We start from the raw sequence: 25,651 nt of genomic DNA, 5'->3' as shown, positions 1-25,651 counted from the left end.
ATGATTTTATTTAGGTTACACTGAGGTATCCATTGAGAACAGAGAAAGTAGCACCATATGATGGGCTTGGATTTAACCCCAAACAATATAGGCACAAGTAAAGAAGTCCCAGTGATCTAGTGTAAGGTGCAGCTGACTCTGTATCTGGTTGGCTCAGACCTTCTGAGGAGGAGGAGATTGAGCAATAATAGGCTGTCAAAGTTGAAGGTTGGCCAGAACAGATGCTTCCTCCGGTCTTACCTGAATGTTTGTTTTTCTTTTGGACGCACCACACTTCTGAGTAAACCACATCTTCTCCTCTAGAATTTACTTAGAAAAAAGTTGAAGTGTCAGAGGACATGAAGGTACTTGCCTCTTTCTGAGCGATTTCCTCCTCCCCCAGCCTGTTTATTCTCTGGAAGGACTAAACCTTCTGGGTCTGTGTGTAGTTCCTCCTCATCTCCAGTCCCAGATCTTTCCCACACCAACCCTTAGGCCCAGCCAAAGCAGGGTGCCGTTGGTCCTCACCATTCATGTATACTGGTTGCAGTTCTACCCATCCTGGTACATTGTGGTAGGTGGGATCTTGGGGGTTTGAGTCTGAAGAGCACCTGTAAGATACAGAAACATTGATGTTTCCCAGGAAGCCTGACAAAGTGGTGATGGTGATCACTCTCAGTGAGTTTTTACCACAGATTGGCAGTCAAGTCTGGAATCATAGAAAATATATAACAAATGGTCTGTGAGTATTATATTATGAATCATGAGAAATTAATACTATATGTTTTTCTAGACTTTATGGCCACTGGGTATATATTAGGCACCATGCTTAGAACAATATTAAATTAGTTCTATTTTATCCACATTTTACAGATAAAAAAGAAAATGGAGTTTTTACAAGGTGAAATGACTTACCAAGATCATGTGAGAAAGGGGAAAACCCAAAATTCAAACCAGGTTTCAGAACCTCTACATTCAGAGAGATCAGTCTCAGAGAAAGCAGCAATCAGAAAAGGTCTTAGGAACTCTGGATGGTTTAGATACTGCTACCACTGCTACCATGGGCTTGCCCAGGGATAGTCTGTAAGCCATGGTGTGGCTACTGAAGTCAGCCTTAAGGATCCAAGACAATGGCCCCTTCTTGAGTTGTTAGAGTGATTTCAAGGGGTGACCAAGTTATGTGACTCCATTCACTTGGTTGTCATTACAACAGGTCTTGATTATGTTGGCCAGAGCTTTCCAGGTTAATTAAGCTAAATCATCTTAAGGCATGGATGGATTCAGTGGTCACAGTGGTCACTCAGACAACCAAGCCGACAATGTGGCTTGGTTGTATAAGGAAGTGAGTTGATAAATAAAAAGTAATTAATACTTGATGTGAGAAGAAGGCCTATACAGTTAAAATGATGGATGAGAAGGTCCTGGGAATTTGCCTTGAGATATCCCAACGGAATTGGCAACATGAAGTGGGTACCACCCATCTCAGCATCATACAGCAGAAACTGATTATCTTTGTGATAATCAGGTTCAATTCCATTTTATACTCTCTGGGAATTTCATTAAATACATAGAAACACAGCCCAGGTCCTACCTGGAGGGGTCAGAGGCAGCCTGTTGCCCTGTAAAAGAAAGCACAGGAGTATTGGATTTAGGAAAAGGAGACCTTCTCAGGGGTCCCAGCCCCAGGAGACTTACTTAGAAATTACCAGGAGTTGCTGTCACTCAAGTCTGAATCCTTCTTTGCTATTCCCAAGGAAGGTGATATATGGGGCTAAAGCTACTAAACTACTGACCCTGGCCTCCAAAGGGGTATGATTATAATGTGAAATAGGAGTCCACAAACAAAAGGCCTTTAACTTAGAGTTTTTAAAGAATGATCTTTTTAAAAAAAATGGCAGGTAGTTTAATAGCTGCAGGCAGGAAAATAGACTTTATCATCTACAAAATTACTGTACATATAAAAAATCACTAAGTTATCAAATCCTATTTGGTTTCTGTTTTCGCCTCTGATTCTCAGAGTTGAAATCATCCTCTTCCCATTGCTTCGGGGTCTTCATGGATACAGAGGGAGATACACTGCAGTTTATGAGGTTGGATAAACCACCTCTCATCAAAGCTGGTTCTGCCAATAGGGCTGTTTCAGCAATTTCAGATTTGGTAAAGAGGGCTTTGAGGGGCCCAATGGGAAAGGTGAAGGGTTATGGGATGGGACAGGAGGAGCTTTTGAGAGCCTAGGATATGGTCCCGCAGTCAGTGTGGGCTTGAGAGAGACGAAGGGATGGACCGTGCAAAGGTGAGCCAGGGAACTACCCACCTGCTTTCCTTGAGAACCAGGAGTGGAGTAGCAGTGCTGCGGCCACAAGGCTCACCCCACTCAGCAGCCCCCCAGTGATTCCCGAGGCCACAGGACCACTTCTGCTCTCCGTGAGCCCTGAGTGGGAGACACCATGTGTGAACCCAAAGAGAGACCTTAAGCCGCTCCGACCCCTGAAGCTAATGCCTGGCCTGGGAGAGAGGATGAGCCTAGATGACCAGTTCCTGAGGTCAAGCAGGTGCTGGTGAGGCTCAGGACATGGCTCCTGTCTTGTGAGGTAATTCGTCACCATGCTAGAGGCAAGGGCTGAGCGTCAGGATGGAGAGTGGCCAGTGAGAGAAGAGCCAGCTGACGAACCCTACGTTCAGCAATGCTCTTTTCCCCCCCAAGTGCCATCAATTGAGAAACGCTTTGGAATGTAACAATTTACAGAGCTACCAGCTTAGCGTACTTGTACCTGAGAAGCACCCTCTTGGTAAAGCATGGCAAGAATGATCAGAGGGTCCTTGGAGGAAATTTTTGGCTCACATCTGTGGCTTGAGCATAAGAATCTTACCTGTGATGAAAAGTGTCACCGCCTCACTGCGCTGAGCCCCCAGGCCATTGTCAGCCTCACAGGAGTAGTTTCCAGAATGTTCTGCAGTCAGGGAGAGGTGGAAGGATGCCCCTCCTCCAGAGGGAGCCAAGCTGTTCCCCAGGGTGACGTCCTCATGATAAAACCAGTACAGGATTGGGGGAGACCCTCTCAGGGCCTCACAGTGAAGCTCCACCTCATCCCCCACCACAACCTGGGCCCTGGGAGTCCTGAGTGTGAGCACAGGGTGGGACACTGGAACTGAGATAAAACAAAATGCCCATAGAAGTTTCTGCTTCTAACATTATTTGTAAGAAAGGGAAAAGTATAAGCAAATGAGTCAGATCTCAATCTCTGAAAATAGATTGAAACAAATGATAATTACTTTGATCTATAAATACCTTTTAATGTATAGAAATATTCAATAGAAAAATATAAAAAAAGTGTACTAATTGATGAAAGCTTAAAATAGCCAGTAAATACAAAAAGACTTTGATCTTCATTATTAATTACATGGATGCAATCATAAAATACAATCATAAAATACAATTCCTTTTCCTTCATATCTGATTGGCATAGCCTAAATGCCTACTAGGTATGGAAAAATCAGGTACCTTGTTATTTGACAGGTGAGAAGGCAAATTTGAGACACTTCTTGGACAATTTGGCAATATCTACCAAATTTAAAATACTTAAAAACTTGGACCCAGCAAATCTACTTCTAGGACCTTTAGGGATACTGACACAATGTAGGTCAAAGTTATTTGTACAAGGATTTCTACAATAGCTAAAGATCAGAAACAATCTAGGAGACCAAGTAATGCAATAATGAAAAATATCCAAGATGTATAGATATATTTTAAGTGAAAAATGGAAGTTGGATAACTATATGTGTAATATGATCCTATTTTGATAAACAAATTCTATGCCTGAATGTTCATGGAATATTTATGATGAACACTCATGAAACAGTTAAGAGGTGGTAATACTAGGAAGAGAAGTTAGAAAGAGACCTTTATGTTCACTTGTACATAGATGTTAGAAATGCAAATTGGTGCAACCACTCTGGAAAGTGGAGTTTCCTTAGAAAACTTGAAATGGAACCACCATTGGACCCAGTTATCCCACTCCCCAGTTTATATCCAAAGGACTTAAAATCAGCATACTACAGTGACACAGTCACATCAATGTTTACAGTGGCTAAATTCACAATAGCCAAGTTATGGAACCAACCTAGGTACCCTACAATAGATGAATGGATACAAAAGTGTGGTATATATACATAGAGGAATATTAGTCAGTCATAAAGAAGAATGAAATTTGCAGTTAAATGGATGGAACTAGAGAATATTATGCTAAGTGAAATAAGCTGTTTCCAAAAAATCAAAGACGAATGTCCTCTTTGATATGTGGATGCTAACCCTAACAAGGGAGGGAAAGATTAGAAGTTTCCTGGACTAGACAAAGGAGAATGAAGGGATGGGAGGGGGGATGGGAATAGAAAAGATAGTAGAATGAATCAGACATATCTTTTTTATCCTTATATATGAATACATGACCAATGTAACTCCACATCACGTATAACCACAACAATGGGATCCTAATTGGAACAAGTTATACTTATTCTATGTATGTATAATATGTCAAAATATACTCTACTGCCATGTAGTAAATAAAAAAAGAAGGAAAGAAGAAGGAGACCTCTACAATGTTGGTCCTTTTTTAACATTTGAATTTTTATCATGAAGATAAAAATTCATGATATGAATCCTGAGACTAGGACACAAGTCACAGAGAGCAGAAACTGCCTCCCAGACTGCTTTTTTGGGCAGTTTCTGTTCTCCATGACTTGTGTCCTAGTGCTAGAACTCAACTCAGACACAATTTATCCAGGATGGGTAGGATAAATTAGCTATGTTGATAACAGCAGCAGAATAAGAGGCATTTGTGCCAGGGAATCATAGAAACAAGGAAAGAAGGATGATCAACATTCCCAGTTCAGAGGAAAATTGTCTGAGGCAGGTGCTGCTGGAGCAGGAGGACAAATGAACTGATTGAATGGGAGAAACCAAACCCGAAATCAGTTCACCTCCCTGTGACTTAGAGATGGCTGCACTGGCTACCTTGAGTAGAGGCTGGATCCTGAGCTAGCATTCCCAAATTATTCTTCTTATTTAACTTTGTCTCTACTCCTTAAGATACCCAGGGATCCAGCCAAGAATGACTAAGAGTATCAACCTACATTTTGCTTTACATGATTTGGGAGGTGTTGCATACCATCGCATGGTCTCCTGTTTCTGGGGTGTATCCCAGAGGTAGGGACAACCATCTTTTCCGTTTGCATGAGTCCTTCTAGGAACCTTTGTGACTGTATGCTCTATATTCTCTGTCCACGAAATTCACAGAATTCTAGGGCAGGGGATGACATGATTTCCATCTATTCTGACTTCCTACTTCATGGGAGAGGAATTTGAGATCAATAAAGGAAAGATCTTAGTCAAGATCATATAAGTAGTTATCATTAAAGCCAAGTCTAGAACATTCATCTCAACAGCCCTAAGCATACTTTTTCTTTACCTTAGGTCTCCCTAAACAGGGATTTAAAGGTTTGGTCATTGCCAAACAGATTAAAAGCTCACAAGAAGCAGTTTTCCTTTGGTTGTTATACTTGATGGCAAGGGTTGAAAGGACAGTTTAGAGAATAGACGAATTTAATTGATGGGGGCTATTTTCATTCATCCTGCTGTTCCTCCTCTGCCCCCATCACCCGCGCCCTTCCTTTAAGGACTAAAGAGTGTCTCTCTTGAAAGTCTGTGCTAATGTTAGCGTATGATTTTCTGGGGGGCAGTCATCAGGAATTGAACTCAGGGGCGCTCAACCACTGAGCCACATCCCCAGCCCTATTTTGTATTTTATTTAGAGACAGGATCTCACTGAGTTGCTTAGTGCCTCGTCATTGCTGAGGTTAGCTTTGAACTCACAATCCTCCTGCCTCAGCATCCCGAGCCACTGGGATTATAAGTGTGTGCCACAATGCCTGGCAGCATATAATTTTAATAGGGAATGTGAATAAAATTTTTATTACTGGTAATGAAGTGAACTCAAGAGTAGAGGCTCCTTGGAAGTCAATGAGCGAAGAACCCAGGTAAGGAATGGCCCAATATTTTTGGGAGCAGAAAAACCCATCCTCAGAATTCTTTGGTTTCTCTTTCATATCATAATTTCAGGCCAGAATGTTGTCTATGTTCTAAAACTGTCTTCTCAGTATTTTCAATGAGGAGCATTGCTCACATTGAAGAAAAACTGTGCTGTCGGGAAAGTTGGGGTTCCTGAAACCATATCTCAGGAATGATCCCAGATATTCAAATAGGGACTCTATAGAGGGGAACTATGCTGGGAAGCCATACTAGAAAGCAGCCCTGAGGAGCCCCGCAGCTTCATTACTGCTAGAAGAGAAGGCAAAGACAGTTCTTGCTTGTGCTGCTGGTGGGCAGAGTCAGCTCACCTGTGACATTGAGAGTCACCACTTCACTGTGCTGGATCTCCAGGGCATTGTCAGCCACACAGGAGTAGTTTCCAGAATGTTCAGCGGTCAGAGAGAGGTTGAAGGACGCTCCTCCTCCAGAGGGGGCCGTGCTGCTCCCCAGGGTGACGTCCTCATGATAAAACTTGTACTGGATCGGGGGAGAGCCTCTCAGGGCCTCGCAGTAAAGCTCAACCATGTCCCCTTCCACAGTCTGTTCTCTGGGAGCCCTGAGTGTGAGGACAGGGCGGGACACAGGGACTGAGGGGAGAAAAACAACCATTAGCTCTTTCTGGTTCAATATACTCATCTACACTAAAGACATTTCAAACAGGAAAACGCTTTTCTTAGTTTTTAATGACCTGTGACATAAAAAACCTGTGGAACCAGAACTCTTTTGCTGCTGCTAGTTGGAAGGGTCAACTTACTTGTGACACTAAGTGTCATTGTGTTACTGCGTTGGGTCTGCACACCATTGCTGGTCTCACAGAAATAGTTTCCAGAATGTTTTGCAGTCAGAGAGAATCTGAAGGACATTCCTCCTCCAGAGGGGGCCGTGCTGCTCCCCAGGGTGATGTCCTCATGATAAAACTTGTACAGGATTGGGGGAGATCCTCTCAGGGCCTCGCAGTAAAGTTCAACCATGTCCCCTTCCACAGTCTGTTCTCTGGGAGCCCTGAGTGTGAGGACAGGGCGGGACACAGGGACTGAGGGGAGAAAAACAACCATTAGCTCTTTCTGGTTCAATATACTCATCTACACTAAAGACATTTCAAATAGGAAAACGCTTTTCTTAGTTTTTAATGACCTGTGACATAAAAAACCTGTGGAATCAGAACTCTTTTGCTGCTGCTAGTTGGAAGGGTCAACTTACTTGTGACACTAAGTGTCTTTGTGTTACTGCGTTGGGTCTGCACACCATTGCTGGCCTCACAGAAATAGTTTCCAGAATGTTTTGCAGTCAGAGAGAATCTGAAGGACATTCCTCCTCCAGAGGGGGCCGTGCTGCTCCCCAGGGTGATGTCCTCATGATAAAACTTGTACAGGATTGGGGGAGATCCTCTCAGGGCCTCGCAGTAAAGTTCAACCATGTCCCCTTCCACAGTCTGTTCTCTGGGAGCCCTGAGTGTGAGGACAGGGCGGGACACAGGAACTAAGGGAAGAAAACATCCATTAGCTCTTTCTGGTTCAATATAGTCGTCCACAGAAAAATGATTTTCTTAGTTTTTAATGACCTGTGACATGAATCAGAACTCAACCTTTCAAGCATTCTCAGAAACTTCTTCAGACCTCCCAAAACAATGACATCTGTGTAGTTATTATATATAGTTTGAGTACTTAGATATACAAACTCGAACATATTTGAGGAATCTGAAAACAGATTAAATTGACACCTAGGCATCTGACAAGTCAAAGATGATTGGGAGAAAAGAGAAATCAGTTCAATAAAAAACAAAGGAGAAGAGAGAGCTGTTGCATTGATAACCAGGGATGTAACTGCGTCTGGGCTGCTTCAGAAACAGCAGCCACAGAGAATGAGTATTGCAATGTATTTGCTCATTTTTATATTTATTCATCAAAATATAAGCAATATAAGCAATCCATAAGTCCCAAGAACTGCTGTATATAAAGAATGTTCAATGGTGAGAAAGACTCAGACCCTTTTCTCAGAGCCTATAATCCAGAAGAAATGATAGGCAGCAATTAAACATAAACACAGATTTAGAGTTAAAACATTGATAATTGACACCAAAGATCAGGGTGCTAAGAAATATTTGATACTAGGATTGGATTTAGTACCAATCAGCTGGGGAAAGTTTCCTCATGATGTTTGAAATTAACCATGGGAAGAGGGAGGAAAAGAGGGGATGGCAGACAGACAGTATATGCCAAGGTCCTGAGTTGGGAAGATGATTGGCATAGGTGAGAGCAGCACTAAGAGAAGGCTGGAGAGCTAGGCGGGGCTTCCCAAGCCACGATGAGGATTTTGATCCTTCTTCTTTAAGCAATGGGATGAGAATTTTGACCTTATTATGCAAAAGAGACTGTAGTGGGGGCAGGAGTGAAATTGAAAGGTAGTTAAATGTCACTGAAGTAGTTGAAATGATGATGGCTCTGACTAGGATAGTGGCAGTAGGGATAGAGAAGTTCCAAGAAATATTTAGGAATAAAATCAATAGGACTTACTATGAAGGGTAAGTGGGAGAAGAATCAAGGAACACTCCTGGTTTTCTGCCTTGTGTATTTGGATGAAGGAGGTGTGATGGAGCAGAGGATGGCATAGGATCGAGTGATGGTTTTCCTAGAGAAGAGAGAAATGTAGCATGTTCCATGCCAATGGGAAGGATCCTATAAAGAGAGGGGCTGAGAGTCATAAGTGAGAAAGGGATAATTGGTTTCATGAATGAAATGAGAATGCAAGAAAGGATGGAGTCTAGAGATCAAATGAAAATGTTCTATTTTAGAGAAGGATCCATGTGCTGCTGAGAAGAAAGTGTATTCGTTCTTTGTTGGATGGTATATTCTATAAATGTCGGTTAAGTCTAGATTGTTGATTGTGTTATTGAGATCTACGGTTTCTTTATTCAATTTTTGTTTGGAAGATCTATCCAGTGGTGAGAGAGGTGTGTTAAAATCGCCTAGTATTATTGTGTTATGCTCTATTTGATTTCTGGAATTGAGAAGGATTTGTTTGACGTATGGGGATGAGCTAATGTTCAGGGCATAGATATTTATGATTGTTATATGTTGCTGATTTATGCTTCCCTTAAGCAGCATGTAATGTCCTTCTTTATCCCTTCTGACTAGTTTTGGCTTGAAGTCCACATTATCTGAAATGAGGATGAATACTCCAGCTTTTTTGCTGTGTCCATGTGCATGGTATGTTTTTCCCCACCCTTTCACCTTTAGTCTATGGGTATCTCTTTCTATGAGATGAGTCTCTTGCAGGCAGCATATTGTTGGTTTTTTCTTTTTAATCCAATCTTCCAGTCTGTGTCTTTTGATTGATGAGTTCAGGTCATTAACATTCAGGGTTATTATTGTGATATGATTTGTATTCCCAGTCATTTGACTCATTTTTGTTATTTGACATGATTTGGTTTCTCCTTTATTTGGCTATTCCTTTAGGCTAGCGCCTCCTGTTGCTGATTTGCACCGTTGTTTTTCATCTCTTCCTCATGGAATATTTTGCTGAGACCACAAAGCTACTGTTAGCAAATACAAGAAGATAGAGATACTACCTTGTACTCTATCAGATCATAATGGATTGAAATTAGAAATAAATGACAGAATAAAAAACAGAAACTTCTCCAATACCTGGAGATTAAATAATACACTATTATATGATGAATGGATAACAGAAGACATCAGGAGGGAAATAAAAAAATTCTTAGAAGTAAATGAGAACAAAGACACATCATATCAAAATCTCTGGGACACTATGAAAGCAGTACTTAGAGGAAGATTTATTTCATGGGGCGCATTCAACAAAAGAAGTAGAAATCAACAAATAAATGACTTAACACTACAGCTCAAAGCCCTAGAAAAAGAAGAGCAGACCAATACCAAAAGTAGTAGAAGACAGGAAATAGTTAAAATCAGAGCCGAAATCAACGAAATTGAAACAAAAGAAACAATTGAAAAAATTAACAAAATAAATAGTTGGTTCTTTGAAAAAATAAACAAAATTGATAAACCATGAGCCACACTAACAAAGAGAAAGAGGGAAAAAACTCAAATTACTAAAATTTGGAATGAACAAGGAAATATCACAACAGACACGAGTGAAATACAAAACATAATTAGAAGCTATTTTGAAAATCTATACTCCAACAAAACAGAAAACCTCGAAGACATCAACAAGTTTCTACAGACATATGAATTACCTAAACTGAACGAGGAGAACATACACAACTTAAATAAATCAATTTCAAGCAATGAAATAGAAGAGGTCATCAAAAGCCTACCAACAAAGAAAAGTCCGGGACCAGATGGATTCTCAGCCGAGTTCTACAAAACCTTTAAAGAAGAGCTCATTCCAATACTCCTCAAAGTATTCCATGAAATAGAAGAGGAAGGAACCCTCCCAAACTCGTTCTATGAAGCCAATATCACCCTGATACCTAAACCAGACAGAGACACATCGAGGAAAGAAAATTTCAGACCAATATCCTTAATGAACATCAAAGCAAAAATTCTCAACAAAATTTTAGCAAATCGCATACAAAAACATATTAAAAAGATAGTGTACCATGATCAAGTGGGTTTCATCACAGGGATACAAGGTTGGTTCAACATCAGGAAATCAATAAATGTAATTCACCATATCAATACACTTAAAGTCAAGAATCACATGATTATTTCAATAGATGCAGAAAAAGCATTTGATAAAATACAGCATCCCTTCATGCTCAAAACACAAGAAAAAATTGGGGTAGTGGGAACATTCCTTAACATTATAAAGGCCATCTACGCTAAGCCCATGGCCAATATCATTCTAAATGGTGAAAAACTGAAAGCGTTCCCCCTAAAAACTGAAACAAGGCAGGGATGCCCTCTTTCACCACTTCTATTCAACATCGTCCTTGAGACTCTAGCCAAAGCAATTAGACAGACCAAAGAAATTAAAGGATACGAATTGGAGAAGAAGAACTCAAACTATCCCTGTTCGCTGATGACATGATTATATATTTAGAGGAACCTGGAAATTCCACCAGAAAACTTTTAGAACTCATAAGTGAATTCAGTAAAGTAGCAGGTTACAAGATCAATGCTCATAAATCCAATGCAGTTTTATACATAAGTGATGAATCTTCAGAAAGAGAAATTCGGAAAACTACCCCATTCACAATAGCATCGAAAAAAATAAAATACTTGGGAATCAATCTCTCAAAAGAGGTGAAAGACCTCTACAATGAGAACTGCAGAACACTAAAGAAAGAAATTAAAGAAAACCTTAGAAGATGGAAAGATCTCCCATGTTCTTGGATAGGCAGAATTAATATTGTCAAAATGGCCATACTACCTAAAGTGCTATACAGATTCAATGCAATTCCAATTAAAATCCCAATGATGTACCTTGCAGAAATAGAGCAAGCAATTATGAAATTCATCTGGAAGAATAAAAAACCTAGAATAGCTAAAGCAATCCTCAGTAGCAAGAGTGAAGCAGGGGGTATCGCAATACCAGATCTTCAACTCTACTACAAAGCAATAGTAACAAAAACGGCATGGTATTGGTACCAAAATAGAAAGGTGGATCAATGGTACAGAATAGAGGACATGGACACAAACCCAAATAAATACAATTTTCTCATACTAGACAAAGGGGCCAAAAATACGCAATGGAGAAAAGATAGCCTCTTCGTCAAATGGTGCTGGGAAAACTGGAAAACCATATGCAACAGAATGAAATTAAACCCCTATCTCTCACCATGCACAAAACTCAACTCAAAATGGATCAAGGACCTTGGAATCAGACCAGAGACCCTGCATCTTATAGAAGAAAAAGTAGGTCCAGATCTTCAACTTGTTGGCTTAGGATCAGACTTCCTTAACATGACTCCCATAGCACAAGAAATAAAAGCAAGAATCAACAACTGGGATAGATTCAAACTAAAAAGCTTTCTCTCAGCAAAGGAAACTATCAGCAATGTGAAGAGAGAGCCTACAGAGTTGGAGAATATCTTTGCCACTCATACTTCAGATAGAGCGCTAATTTCCAGAATCTATAAAAAACTCAAAAAACTCTACACCAAGAATACAAATAATCCAATCAACAAATGGGCTAAGGAAATGAACAGACACTTCACAGAAGAAGATGTACAAGCAATCAACAGATATATGAAAAAATGTTCAACATCTCTAATAATAAGGGAAATGCAAATCAAAACTACCCTAAGATTTCATCTCACCCCAATTAGAATGGCGATTATCAAGAACACAAGCAACAATAGGTGTTGGCGAGGATGTGGTGAAAAAGGAACACTCATACATTGCTGGTGGGGTTGCAAATTAGTGCAGCCACTCTGGAAAGCAGTGTGGAGATTCCTCAGAAAGCTTGGAATGGAACCACCATTTGACCCAGCTATTCCACTCCTTGGCCTATAACCAAAGGACTTAAAATCAGCATACTAAGAGATACAGCCACATCAATGTTCATTGCTGCTCAATTCACCATAGCCAGATTGTGGAACCAACCTAGATGCCCTCAGTTGATGAATGGATAAAGAAACTGTGGCATATATATATACAATGGAATATTACTCTGCAATGAAGAATGATAAAATTATGGCATTTGTAGGCAAATGGATGAAATTGGAGAATATCATGCTAAGTGAGATAAGCGAATCTCAAAAAACTAAAGGATGAATGATCTCGCTGATAAGCGGATGAGGACATATAATGGGGGGTGGGAGGGGTTAGCATTAGGGTTAGGGTTAGGTTTAGGGTTAGGGATAAGGAGTGTGGTAAGAATGAAGGAAAGAAGGACTGTATAGAGGGAAAAGAGGAGTGGGAGAGGGGGGGGAAGGGAAAAAATAATGAATCAAACATCATTGCTCTATGTAAATGTTTGATTACACAAATGGTATGCCTTGACTCCATGTACAAATAGAGAAACAACATGTATCCCATTTGTATACAATAATAATAATAATAAAAAAAGAAAATGTTCACTGACATAGGGAGAAGAATCTTCTCCACACCTTAGGGAAAGGAGGGATGGTTTGCTGGGTGGATAGAGAGGCAAATACTCAGCTTGATGGTAGGAATCAAGGGTGTTCTTGTCTGACAGATTAGGGAGGGAGTGGGGTGTTGTTGAACTGGGAGTTCTGTTGAGGTCTGAGAACAGTAGTGATAGAAGGAGTTGACAGAAGGACAGGAGGTCATGGTGAGATAATAAGTGCCTAAAATTGCCATTTTGGAGATGGAAGTGTGTGTATATGTTTTAGTGGATGATTGATGTGAGAGAAGGACAGGCCACAGTGTTGGTAATAGACATAGACATAGACATGTGGTCATTAGAGTCATGAAATGAAGGTGGATGGAAATGGTTGCTGGATCTAAATACATGGAGGTCTTCAGTGATCATGTGAGACAACCTGGTAGTTGAGTCGTTTTTCAAATTTAGCTATGATGGAGCAATAGATGGAGTCAGATCAAGTGAGGTGGGACCAGGGGTTAGCTCATGACAAATGGGACTTGGTGATACTCCTGAATGGAATGCAGGCATGTCAAAAAGCAGGACTGGGGTTGGGAAATTTTCTAGCAAGGTCCTGAATGGGAGCCCAAGTTGCTCTGGCACAGGGGCAGGAGAAGCTAGGGAGAAATCTGTGAGTTTTCATAACAGTGGTTGCAGAGCATTGCTACTAAGGAAAAGCACAGCTAGAGAAAGGAAGGTGCAAGTTCCTCAACATGTAAAATCCAAAGTGCACCTGCCCTCCGTGTAGCTGTGCACACAGCAGGCCTGCCATGCAGCTCTCAGTGGGTGGTTCTGTGGAGATGGAGCTCCAATCTTGCCGACTGGGGATGGTGGGGAGATGGTCTGTCCCTTTTGCTGCTGCTAGTTGGAAGGGTCAACTTACTTGTGACACTAAGTGTCATTGTGTCACTCCGTTGGATCTGCACACCATTACTGGCCTCACAGAAATAGTTTCCAGAATGTTCTGCAGTCAGAGAGAGTCTGAAGGATGTTCCTCTTCTAGAGTGGGTCCTTCTGCTCTCCAGCATGACATCTTCATGATAAAACTTGTACAGGATTGGGGGAGAGCCTCTCAGGGTCATACAGTGAAGTTCTATCATGTCCCCCACCACAGTCTGGGCTCTGTGAGGCCTGCGCGTCAGGATAGGGCGGGACACTGGAACTGAAGAGAGGAAACAAGTATACTGACATCAGTGTCTTTTTAAAAAATTTAAAACTATTCCTAATTAAAAAAAATGTTTAGAGAATTATACAAAATAAATATGAAATGTTCTATCATTTTTCATATTTTCATTTTTTAGAAGTTTCCTCTGTTGAGTTTGTGGTAATAACTTTCTAAACCTTTTCTACATATGAATACACTTGCTCATATCAACACACAAATAAATATAAAATCACATTCAACAGATCACAATACACACTGGTTTATAACCTGCTTTTTCCCCTACCAATATTTCATGAGCATCCTTCTGTGATATTACTGAAAAATCTGCAACATTCACTTTTAAAAGAACCAACTTTATTGAGGTATAATTTTTATATACAATAAAGTGCAACTCTTTTAAGTATGTAAAATTTTGTACAAATATTACCTGTTTTGCCAACAGCAGACTATTCCATTGTGTGGACTTACTATAATATATTTAAGCAATTCTCTCTGAATGAATGTCATAATTAAAAAATTTTTGAATAATAGTGCATTAAATAATCCTGTAGATATATCATTGTGTATTTGTGCATGTATTTCTTAGGATAAATTCTTAGAAGTAGAAATTCTGAGGTGAGGTATATGACAGTTTAAGTAATGATAAATTGTTCTTCAAAGAAGTTGGACCAATTAACACTTGCACTAATGGCAAAGAAGTTTTTCCACAACTTGATCAGTTAGGTTTGTATTTATTATTTATTTTCTTTCTGTAGTCACTCTACTTGAATAATTCACTCATTCTCTTTGATGTGATTCTATAGGTTATTAGTTGGTTTTCTATGAAACTTCACTAACCCATTAATGAATTATTCAAAATTTTCATAAATGATTTATAAAATGGAAATTTAAAAATTTGTTATTAATTTAAAAAAATGTTTTCCCATTTTTAACTGACATATAGTAATTGTACATAAGTATGGGGTACAGTGATAGTTTGATAATGTATACAATGTATAATGATCAGATCTGGACAATTGACATGTTCATTACCTCAGACAATCATTTGTTTGGAAGCATCATTAATTTTTTTAAATTGTCAAGTTGATTCTTTTTTGTTGCTCATTATGAAATAAAAATGATCACAAGAAAATAATTGTTCTTTTACTTCCTCTCCTGCTTCTGATTAGCTGATTTTTCATTACATTTTTTTACATTCTCAGTGTTTATTTAATTTTCTGTTCTTAAACCATAGTCTTCATAATTGGTTGGCCACCATTTTTATATCTAAATATATGGTTTTCAACCTTGTTGGTACAATATTCTCACCTGAAAATATTGTTTCTGAAGCCTTATTTGAGAGAGTATGAATTTAATTTCTTTCGTAGAGGAGCTTAATAATAGGTGGTTTTGCCAAGTTCCCAGGCTGGGTTGAGAACCACTGAACTACATGGGTTCGGTCCTCATTTTCATACCATGTTTCCCTCATTACGTGTCCTTTATGTTGGTTCACATCTTGGTGGGCTGAATTTTATCATGAGGTAATTTTTTTTCCAAGAAGGTTTAATGGGCACTAAATTCCTTGAGTTTCTGCATTTTTGACAATGACTTTTCAATTTGATACAGAATTCTCAGTTCTCATCCCTCTCCTGGAGATCCAAGTCTGGACACCATGGCTCTCTCTTTAGCATTGACTATTGTGCAAAGTCAAGGACCAACTTGGTATTTTTCTGTCTGAGATGACTGCTTGTTTTTTCCAAAAACCCAATCTCTCTCTCCACCCTCTTCTTTCCCCTCTGCTTCTCTTCTTTCTCTCTCTCTTAAACACACACACACACACACACACACACACACACACACACATTTAATTTTGAAGTTTGATAACCTCATTAAGATAATCTTATGATGTATGTAAGATGTACATATAATATGTAACAGATGATGTACGTATTTTCTTCATTTTACAGAATTTTCAAAATTACATCTTTGAGGTTTTTTCTCCAGTTTTTTTCTAACTTAGAGACATTTTTCTATTTTGCATTATGTATTGTTGTTATTTTGTATGTATTGTATTGCATTATGTATTCTTCTTCATAAAACTATTGTCATCTTTCTTTCCCATTAAAAAAATTTTAGTTTTAATTGACACATAATAATCATATCTATACATGGGCATTGTGTGATATTTTGATTCATGTATATAATGTGTGATGATCAGATCAGGATAATTAGTTCATACATTACACCAAAAACTTATTATTTCTTTGTGTTAGGAACATCAAAATCTTCTCTACTAGCTATTTTGAAGTAGGCAATTAGTTGTTGTCAGTCATAGTTACCCTAGCAGTGTGCCACAGAACATTAGGAATATTCCCCCATCCAACTGCACCCCTGTGCCTATTAAACATCTTCTCCCCCACCACTTCCCAGGCTCTGGTAATCACTATTCTATTCTTCTATAAGACCAGTTTTTTTTTTTAAAGCTTCCACATATAAATGATAATATGCAGTGTTTGTCTTTCTATGCCTGACTTAATTTGCTTAACAAAATGCCCTCTATTTATCTATTTTTGCTTTTTTGCTTCTGTGTTTCAGGTCTCACACCCCCAAATGGGATTTTTCTTTTGAAGCGATCAAGAGAATAAAGGAAATAATCAAGATAATAAGAATTGACCTGAAGAATGGGAGAAGATATTTGTAAACTATTCATCTGACCAGAAATTAAAAGGCAGAATTAGATAGGGAATTCAACAGAAGAAAATAAATATTCAAATTAAAAACAGAAAATGGTATGAATAGACATTTTTCAAAAGAAGATAAAAAATGGCTAACAGATATATGGAAAAATGCTCAATATCACTAATCATTAAGGACATGCAAATCGAAACAGAATGGCTTACCAAAAAGACAAAAAATAACATGCTGGTGAGGAAGTAGAGAAAAGGAAATTCTCATGTACTGTTGCTGGGAATGTAAATTATTAGTGCAATCTTTAAGGCAAACCACACAGAGGTTCCTTAAAAAACTAGAAATAGAACTACCATATGATCCAGCAATCTCACTGTTGGGTATATACCCAAAGAAATGGAAATCAGTATGTCCAAGAGACTTCCCTTTATAATTTCAAATGCATCTATGCAAAGATTCCTACATTGGACTCTTTTTTTCTCTTGTAACTCATCCTTCAATGAATAAAGTTATAGTCAGAGTCTGGCATTCGCTTGAGAATACTGCCTGTGTACATGTTTCCGTGTCCTCAGGTCTATTGGTAGATTTTCAGAAATTTATTTATCAGAACACATTCCCACAAAGTCTATCTGTGTCCTGTTTGGGTCCTTTGAACAAAGCAGATTATTCTACCAAAGGTCTGCATGGCTCACAGTGAAGTTTCTCAGCTCACAGACAATTTTTTGCTAATTCAGGTTTATTTCTGTTCAGTTGCTATTATATGAAGTTTCAAAGATCAGTGTTTTCTCCTTGCTCTCCTCTTCCTTTATCTCACCTCAGAACCCTATTGTTCTTTGAGTTCCAAATGCCCAGTGCCACACATTGTTAGGCACAGGGAGGTAGGGAAGACCTATACTGATGAGGTGCTGTTGTCTTGAAGCACCTGTTGGCATTGAGGGAGACAGACAAGGACCAGGAAGTTAAGAGGTTTTTGATATTGTTAAATGTGAGTAGATAATAAACCCTTGTAATGGGATAGAGGGTGCGTTAAGGCTGGGAACTCTGGCTTTGAAGTTCAGGTCTCAGGACATTTAAGAGTCTTATGTAATCTATTTACCCAACAATCTATATTGTAGCATGTCTTCCTTTGGTTATTCTTGATTCCCATAACCTGAAATAGTTGCTCCCCCACATCTGAATGTTCCAAGACTGTAGTAATGAACTCTACGTGGACTTGTGTTCCTAAGATAAGACCACTGGCCATTCTAGTCATTTGCCTACACCAGACCAAATTTTCATCACTCTGGTTAATTTCTATCCCCAAAAGTCCTGTAGCTATCTCCCCTCACTCTCCCCTTTGATGGATGTCCAGACTGTCAAGATCACGCTGCCCCCTGCATTTCCCAGTAAGGGAGCCTGGTGATCGTGCATAGGGCTTTGACAAGTGCTTCTCGGCCCTCTTCTTTTCCTCCAGGGATTCATGAATGACTGGCCTTTGGATTCCTATTCCAACTCAAATCATAGAATTCTGGGGCTAGATGGGGTCCTAATTATTGTCCTACCTAACTTTCAAAATCAAGTGAAAAGAGTGAGTCAAAGAAAGTTTAAACATTTTGCACAAATCATGAATCAGTCATTTTTGTGACCAGAGCTAGAACTCAGGCCTGACATATAGTTACACCAGACAACCCAAGCAGGGTGTTTTTCATGGATATTGGCTCATAGCCCCTGCTATTTGTATAATTCTCTAAAAAGCTATTTTCTTAATTATGTGCCATGTAGTCCACATTACTAACTTGGCCATAATTTGTTGAACTAGCAATGAACAGTTCGATTAAGAACAGTCCATGTACAGGATTTCCAGTGGCCTAGGAGGGGCTTAGAGGCTAGGCTACCCAACTAGTTAGACTAGTTAAGACCATGTCTAGCAGTGAATCTGCAGAAGCCTGGGGTTGTAGGTTTTGGGGCGAGCAGAAGCTTTGAGTCAACCAAAGTCATGGGGTAGTGAAACAGGAGGGAAGATCACTTAGGATGAGAAAAAATGAAGAACAGAAAATGAAAATAGTAGGGGGTCCTAGGAATAGAGAGCAATGGAAGCTTCCAGTCCAGTGGGTATCAATATAACCTGTTTCTGAGAAGTACATTCTATTCTGAGGGACCTCTCAGTTCTTCCATTAATCTGGCTATGTGGTCTTGCTTGTTTCCCTTATTCCTTAGATATCTTTACAACAAATCCTCACCTACCTGGGACACCAGCAGCTTCTGTTTTCTTTTGATATAAAATAGTCTGACATAAAAGACTCAAGATTTTTCTCTTATATCATTCTACTTCTCTAAAAAGAAAAATGTACTTTCACCCAAGTGTAAACAGAGGCAAATTTCCCTTTCCAAATAACACCTTCTTGATGGTCACATGGGTAACCAGGAGTTTATACTTATGACGTGTATACTTTTCTGAATGTATGCGATACTTCACTAAAAGTTAAAAATGTAATGCAATTACTTTTATACTTATTTTATAAAGATGAGAGAAAACCCCAGAAAACCCAGGATCAGTTTCCTGGGAAGCCATTCTCTCCTTTCCTTTCACATTCTGTTCTCTCCAAAAGTACAGGGAGAGCTATAGCTGCTTGAGACTTCTTTGGAGAAATTGTGGTGTTGCCCAGTATTTGCCCTTATGACTGTGCTTGCAGCTCAATTATATGTGTTAATGGTGAAGCATCTGTCCATCAGATGAAGAAAAATTGACTTGGGGACTAAACGTAGAGGGCACAAAGAGATGATCTGTGAAAATAATGTGTTTGAAAAAAGCTGGGGGAGTCTCTGAGCTGTCATAGGGGTCAGGCTAAGCCAGGGCTGGATGAGTCCTGAGGCCTGGGTTTGCTGAGAAGAGAGTCAAGAAGGGTGCTAGGCTGATTGTGATAGGAAACTGGAAGGTTTGCGCAGACTTGTGAAGAGGACTGTGAAAGAGAGATCTGATCAGGGATGGACTGAGCAGGAACTCAGGGCTTACCCAAGACGGACAGGATCACTGCCTCGCTGCGCTGGGCGCTGGAGAAGCTGTTTTCCGCCGTGCAGTAGTACTTCCCAGAATGCTCTGCGGTCACAGAGAAGTCAAAGGATGCTCCTCCTCCAGAGGGGATTGAGCTTCTCCCCAGGCGGACGTACTCATGATAAAACTTGTACAGGATCGGGGGAGAACCTCTCTGGACTTCACAGTGAAGTGTCACTTGGGTTCCTTCAAGAACCTGGCCCTTAGGAGTGCTGAGGGTGAGGACAGGCCGAGACACAGGGGCTGAGGGAGAGAAAATGAGCCAACAGTTACTTCTGCCTCTTAACTGTAGATTTCCATTATGGCCAGAACAAATGCCCAGACTCTAGTCTCTACTGGCCCTCAGGGTGTTTCAGCAACCTCCCTCACCATCTCTCCCCATCTTTCCCCGTCCTCCATGCTGGTCTTCTCCAGTCTACTCCTTTTCCATCAGATCCCTGGTCTTTTCCCTCCCAGCTCCCTGTATCAGGTGACCTGACCCCCTTTTGCAGAGATGAAGCCCTTAGGGAACAAGTTTCTTATCTTGCTGCCACCAGACCCATATCTTTACCCCCATCAGCTCTCAGCTCCTCCCCTCTGCCCTGTGACCTTGGAAGAGTTACTCCTTGGGTCAATCCAAGTAACAACAGAGAGAGATTCTCTAGAGAAGAAGTTTATGTGGGACTAGCAGAGTATTGCAAGGGGGATACAGGCTCAGTAAATTATGGACATAGCCAAGGAGACTGAGGCAAAGGGTAGAGGGGCCTTTAAGCGAGTCTGTGGTTCTTGTTATTGGGCATGCATGCATAAGTTTCCTTCTTGTAATCTGGCTTTGTTTATTTTTCCTAGGGCTTGACAAAAGTGACTCCATTTTGATTCTGACACCTGTCACACTTGCCTTCCCAAGGTAGATTCTCCTCGGTTTCTTGACCCCTATGCCCACCTGCCTCTATTCTGGATGTAAATTCTCTTCCTGTATCAGCTTATTCCAAACATCATTTGGATTTGTTTAATCTTGTTTAATCCTCTCCATGTTAGAAAAACAACAAAACAATATAATAGCAACCTTGCTTGCATTTAATGTTTTCTCTCTCCTCTTTTCTGTGGACAGACTTCTACTGGTTCCACTTTTGTACCTTAAACTCATTTCTTGTTTATTACCACTGGTGTTTACCTCAAATCTACTAAAGTTTGGTTTTCATGTTTGTGAATATAATGATGATCTTCATAATAACAAAAGATACTTGCTATTATGATAGTAGAGTTCTTTTAACTATAAGCCTGGGATATATATGTATTTGTCATATATAATATATAGATTTTTACACGTGTGAAGACATGAATCATGAAAACAATTCCCTGAGGTACGTTCTAACGTTCTATAGTTGTTCTTATTTTACAGATGAGAACACTAAGGCTCAAAGAGATGGTCATACAGGTGATAAGTGGTAAGGCAACACTCAAACCCTGGTATTCTGGTTATAGTCTGTGTTCTGCTAAATAGGACTCTGACTAAATTCAGTGCCTGAGATCAGGTTCTTATCCTCCATCTTCTCTCAGCTTGGCCTCATCTGAATTGGCTCACTATCTTTTTCTTAAAGCAGTTTCTTTTTTTAGTTTCTGAGTGTATACACTCCTAGCATCTCTTCTCTCAGTTGTGGTCTTTTTTGGCATCCTTTCTCCTCAGCTGAGACTGGCCTGGGGAGTCTGTTCAACAGGACATTCTCTTCTTGGGTTTTTGTATTTACTCCTGGTTGGTTCCTAAACTGGCTGTTCTGCAATCCATTATTCATACTACAGCTGGAGTGATTTTCTCCAGCATTAAAACTCTTCATGGATCCCAGATGACTCTTTTGAATAAAGTCCAAGCCTTTATTAAGGACTAAGGCGAGGCTGGCCCAGCCTCCCTCCCCATCCTCATCCTGCCTCTCCCAACCTTCACTCTCTACTTTGGCCAGTGTGACCCAACCTCTTGTCCATTCTTTGAATATTTCCTCCCTCATACATCTGGGTTCTTTAGCACATGCCTTTACACAGCTTGTTTCTTCTCCCACCCTTCCTTTCTTTTCCTAAATGTTCTCTTTTATCCTTAGGTCTCAACTCACACATAAGGTGTTTTCAAATTGCCCATAATTCTCCTAAGAAAAGTCCTCTCATCTCCCAAGTCAGACTGGTGAGCCCTCCCGTTTGCTTCTGCAACCTCCAGGTATTTCTATCCCTGGGTTGGCATCTGTCCTATGACTCGTCTGCATCTGCTTTAGACCCCAAGATGGGTCCATGTGGTCCAATTTGATGTATCTTTAGATGTCAGTACATTAGGTGAACAGATGGGCCACCATATAGCACTTTAAACATCTCTAAATGCATTTCATAATGATATCACTGTCTCCAATTTCCTTGTCTGAATGTCAGGGACCCAGCTCCTTTATCTCTTCCATGTGAGCTCTCTCTAGAGGGTTTCCTGGTCCTTTCTTTCATAACGTGCACATCTATCATGTGAGGGACTGGATTCTGCCTTTTCTTCCAGAATGGGTCTGTTGTATTAGAGGAGGTCAAACTGAGGCTGATTCTAGACTTAACCAAAAGTGGACTGTCTACCACCAGTACAGACCCAAATCAGACTGTTTCCCTAAAAATGGGGCCTGGAATTTGGTCATGTGAATGGCACAAAACTGAGATTCAAGTCTTAGCAGAACCCATTCGAGCTATATGACAACTGCCTTTAAGAGCCTTGAGGGAGGCTGGGGATATAGCTCAGTTGGTATAGTGCTCGCCTCGCAAGCACAAGGCCCTGGGTTCGATCCCCAGTACCAAAAAAAAAAAAAAAAAAAAAAAAAAAAAATAAGAGCCTTGAGGGCATTAGACCAAAAAGCAAAGGTCAAGCTGTCTGGGAACCTGCTTCCAGACCCTTTCTCTTCTGTGCCTCCTCACACCATTGCCTAATTAACTCTTAAAAACCCTCCAATCAGAGAGACATATTGGACTAACAGTGGTCCTGCTGCTATGTCTTATGTTGCTTGATACACTGTTTTAACAAATGTCTGATAGTAAAGGAACAAGAGATACCTCTGTGCTCTGGAAACTGACGTTATAGCTACTGAGAACAACTTTCTGATTTTCCTCCCTGAGGATCCACAGGAAAAGTAGAGAGAAAGGGAAAATTTTGGATTTCTCCTGGTTGGGGGCCAGGAGAGAGAAAGCTGCTGTGACACATTCAGAGGTGTGGTGGCATCTGGGCTGTCCAAGGAACAGGGTGGAGAGCCAGGGAGTGGAGAGTACATTAGGTTTTCCCAGGGAAGAAGCAGAGGATGCTGGGAGGTGGGAGCACATGTCTGAAGGGGTCAGGGAGAGAGGGGTGGGTGAATGGAGGAAACCAAGGCTTACTGATGATGGATAGCCTCACAGCCTCGCTGCGCTGGGGGCCGTAGCCATTGTCAGCAGTGCAGTAATAGTTCCCAGAATGCTCTGCGGGCAGAGAGATGCTGGCAGACCTCTCCTTCCATTGTTCTGCTCCTATCTCCTGAAGTAATACACTCTCGCGAAAAAACTGATACCGGATCCGGGGAGAACCGCTCTGAACTTCACAGTGAAATGTCACCTGGGCTCCCTTACGAGCTTGACCCCTAGCAGGATTGAGGGTGAGGACAGGCCGAGACACAGGGGCTGAGGGAGAGAGAATGAGCAACAGTTACTTCTGTCCCTTAACTGTAGATTTCCATCTGTGGCCAGAGCAAATGCCCAGACTCTAGTCTCTACTGACCCTCAGGGTGGTCCAGCAACCTACTTGGCCTCTCTCACCAACTCTCCCCTGTCCTCCATGCTGGTCTTCTCCAGCCTATTCCTTTCCCATCAGACCCCTGGCCTCTTCCCTCCCTGCTCCCCTTGTCAGGTGACCTGACCCTCTTTCACAGAGGAGATGATGCCCTTGGGGCCACTCACTAGGGTTGGCCTCAGGGCTCTGACCTTGACCATTTTCCCTTCCAGATTCACATATTCTTGGACCTTCTCTCTCTGCTCATACCCTCTCCCTGTGCCCATTCTGACCATCTCTTATGTGTGCAGGGAGGGTCCCTGAGGATTCTTAAATCAAGGGACCTTGTCAAGGGGAATGGCCCTAGACCAGTCCTGATTCTAACATTCTAATTGTTCTAATTTTCATTCTTAAGAGACATTTCACTTAAACTGCAAAGGAATTTGTAAATATGAAGGATATAGACATAGTCCTAATTACTGAAAGTATTCCTTAATCTCTATTTCTAAGAGTTTCCAAAAGTTCCCACTGCCCTCAGCCCCTTCTGTCCTTAACTCTTCCCTGCTACACTCTCACTAACTCCTGGCAAGTTATTCAGAGCATTGGTGTCAATGGCCACTCCCACCCGACTGCCTGTGGTCTTCACAGAGGAGTCCCCTGTTCAGTTTGATAATCCAGGCTTCGATGACACTCAGCAGAACTCACCCTTCCGTGGCTCGATGGTTACCAGTTGGCTGGTAAAACTTCTGTGACTGTTATTGACTTCACAGTAATAGTCCCCAGCATCACTGGCTTTCACCATGGAGATCCTGAATTCTGCTTCCGAGGCTACGTGAATCTTTGTTCCCTTCCTCTGCTTGTCTCTTTTATACCAGGAGAATGTGATGGGCCCCGGGAGCCTGTCTACTGAGCAGGTTAGCTTCAGCGTCTGTCCTTCAAACACGGATTCTAAGGCTGGTACAGTGTTTATCTGGACATTGGCAACAACTCCAAAATAAATAAATAAATAAATAAAAACATATGTGAGCCTCTTAGCAGTGGGGTGCTCGTGGGTAGAGAAGAATCACAGGATGGAAAGGGTAGAATCTGCTGATTTCCTACATAAGGTTAGCCCGAGGTAGAGTTACCCTGTCCTTGGGAAGAAGGAGACAGTTGGAGAGACTGTGGTCCCCGCTTGGCCAGGGAGGCCATCTACTTCCTAATGTTCTTGTAGAGAGTCCAGGCCAGGAATAGAGGTAACCCTGTTCACCCTGCTCTCGTGTCCACTCACACCTTGATAGAACATGGTCAGTCATCCAGAGGTGACATCTGGTGCCCAAACAGCTGAATGAAATGATGAGGGTGTGCAGGGGGCAGGGAGACTTGGCATCAAAGGGGATTGTCCTGGGGATTCAGTGACAGCAGCAGCTAATTGGAAATGAGACATTATGGACATATTCAGTAAGTTTGCCCTTGAGCAAACCCTTCTTAGCCTGTCTAGCATGTCAGATATGTGGTCATAGGAGGTGGAACCAGGACAGTCCCTTCAAGTAGGCTAATCTGTGATGGGCATGGCTTTTGGTAATGATATTAGTTTAGGACAGTGCTTTTTGAGTTATCCTAAGGTCTTGAAGAACAAAGAAAGATAATTGAACTGTTGGAGAGAAGAACCTGAGGATGGGGGAGAAACTTTGCTAGAAATTATTGTGTCTTAACTATTGGATAATACCCTCTCCACCTTCTCTGGATTGTTCATCCTTAAACTAGTGACCCTAGAAACTCCTGTTTTCTGTAACTGCAATATTAATAGAATTTATTCAGTTTACAAGAAAATGTCATAGAACTTTCATTTTGTGTTTTTTAGGAACAGGAGTAAATTTATGGGAAATGCTGTTACTTTCATTCCCTGCTCACTCAGGGAAGTGGGCACCTCAGACCATGTGTCCCTTCCTAATACTTAAATATATTTCCATAAGACAGACCCAA

The 25,651-nt window shown here is 40.9% G+C and overlaps 1 protein-coding gene across 1 annotated transcript in view; it reads right to left on the bottom strand.

Moving 5' to 3' along the window:
* The window catches only part of LOC124990328 (Fc receptor-like protein 4), a 79,127-nt gene that overhangs the window by 3,603 nt on the left and 49,873 nt on the right, over positions 1-25,651 (bottom strand). The window contains exons 6-15 of the mRNA XM_047560246.1: positions 23,320-23,598; positions 19,918-20,199; positions 7,265-7,543; positions 6,819-7,097; positions 6,373-6,651; positions 2,850-3,128; positions 2,294-2,410; positions 1,571-1,598; positions 508-590; positions 241-309 (exon numbers count right to left, since the gene is read on the bottom strand). Coding sequence (XP_047416202.1) covers positions 241-309; positions 508-590; positions 1,571-1,598; positions 2,294-2,410; positions 2,850-3,128; positions 6,373-6,651; positions 6,819-7,097; positions 7,265-7,543; positions 19,918-20,199; positions 23,320-23,598 — 1,974 coding nt within the window. The remainder of the gene's footprint in view (positions 1-240; positions 310-507; positions 591-1,570; positions 1,599-2,293; positions 2,411-2,849; positions 3,129-6,372; positions 6,652-6,818; positions 7,098-7,264; positions 7,544-19,917; positions 20,200-23,319; positions 23,599-25,651) is intronic.

This window comes from Sciurus carolinensis, chromosome 1 (genome assembly GCF_902686445.1).
Source record: "Sciurus carolinensis chromosome 1, mSciCar1.2, whole genome shotgun sequence".
NCBI lineage: Eukaryota > Metazoa > Chordata > Mammalia > Rodentia > Sciuridae > Sciurus > Sciurus carolinensis.
This window is presented reverse-complemented; position numbering and strand designations above follow the sequence as displayed.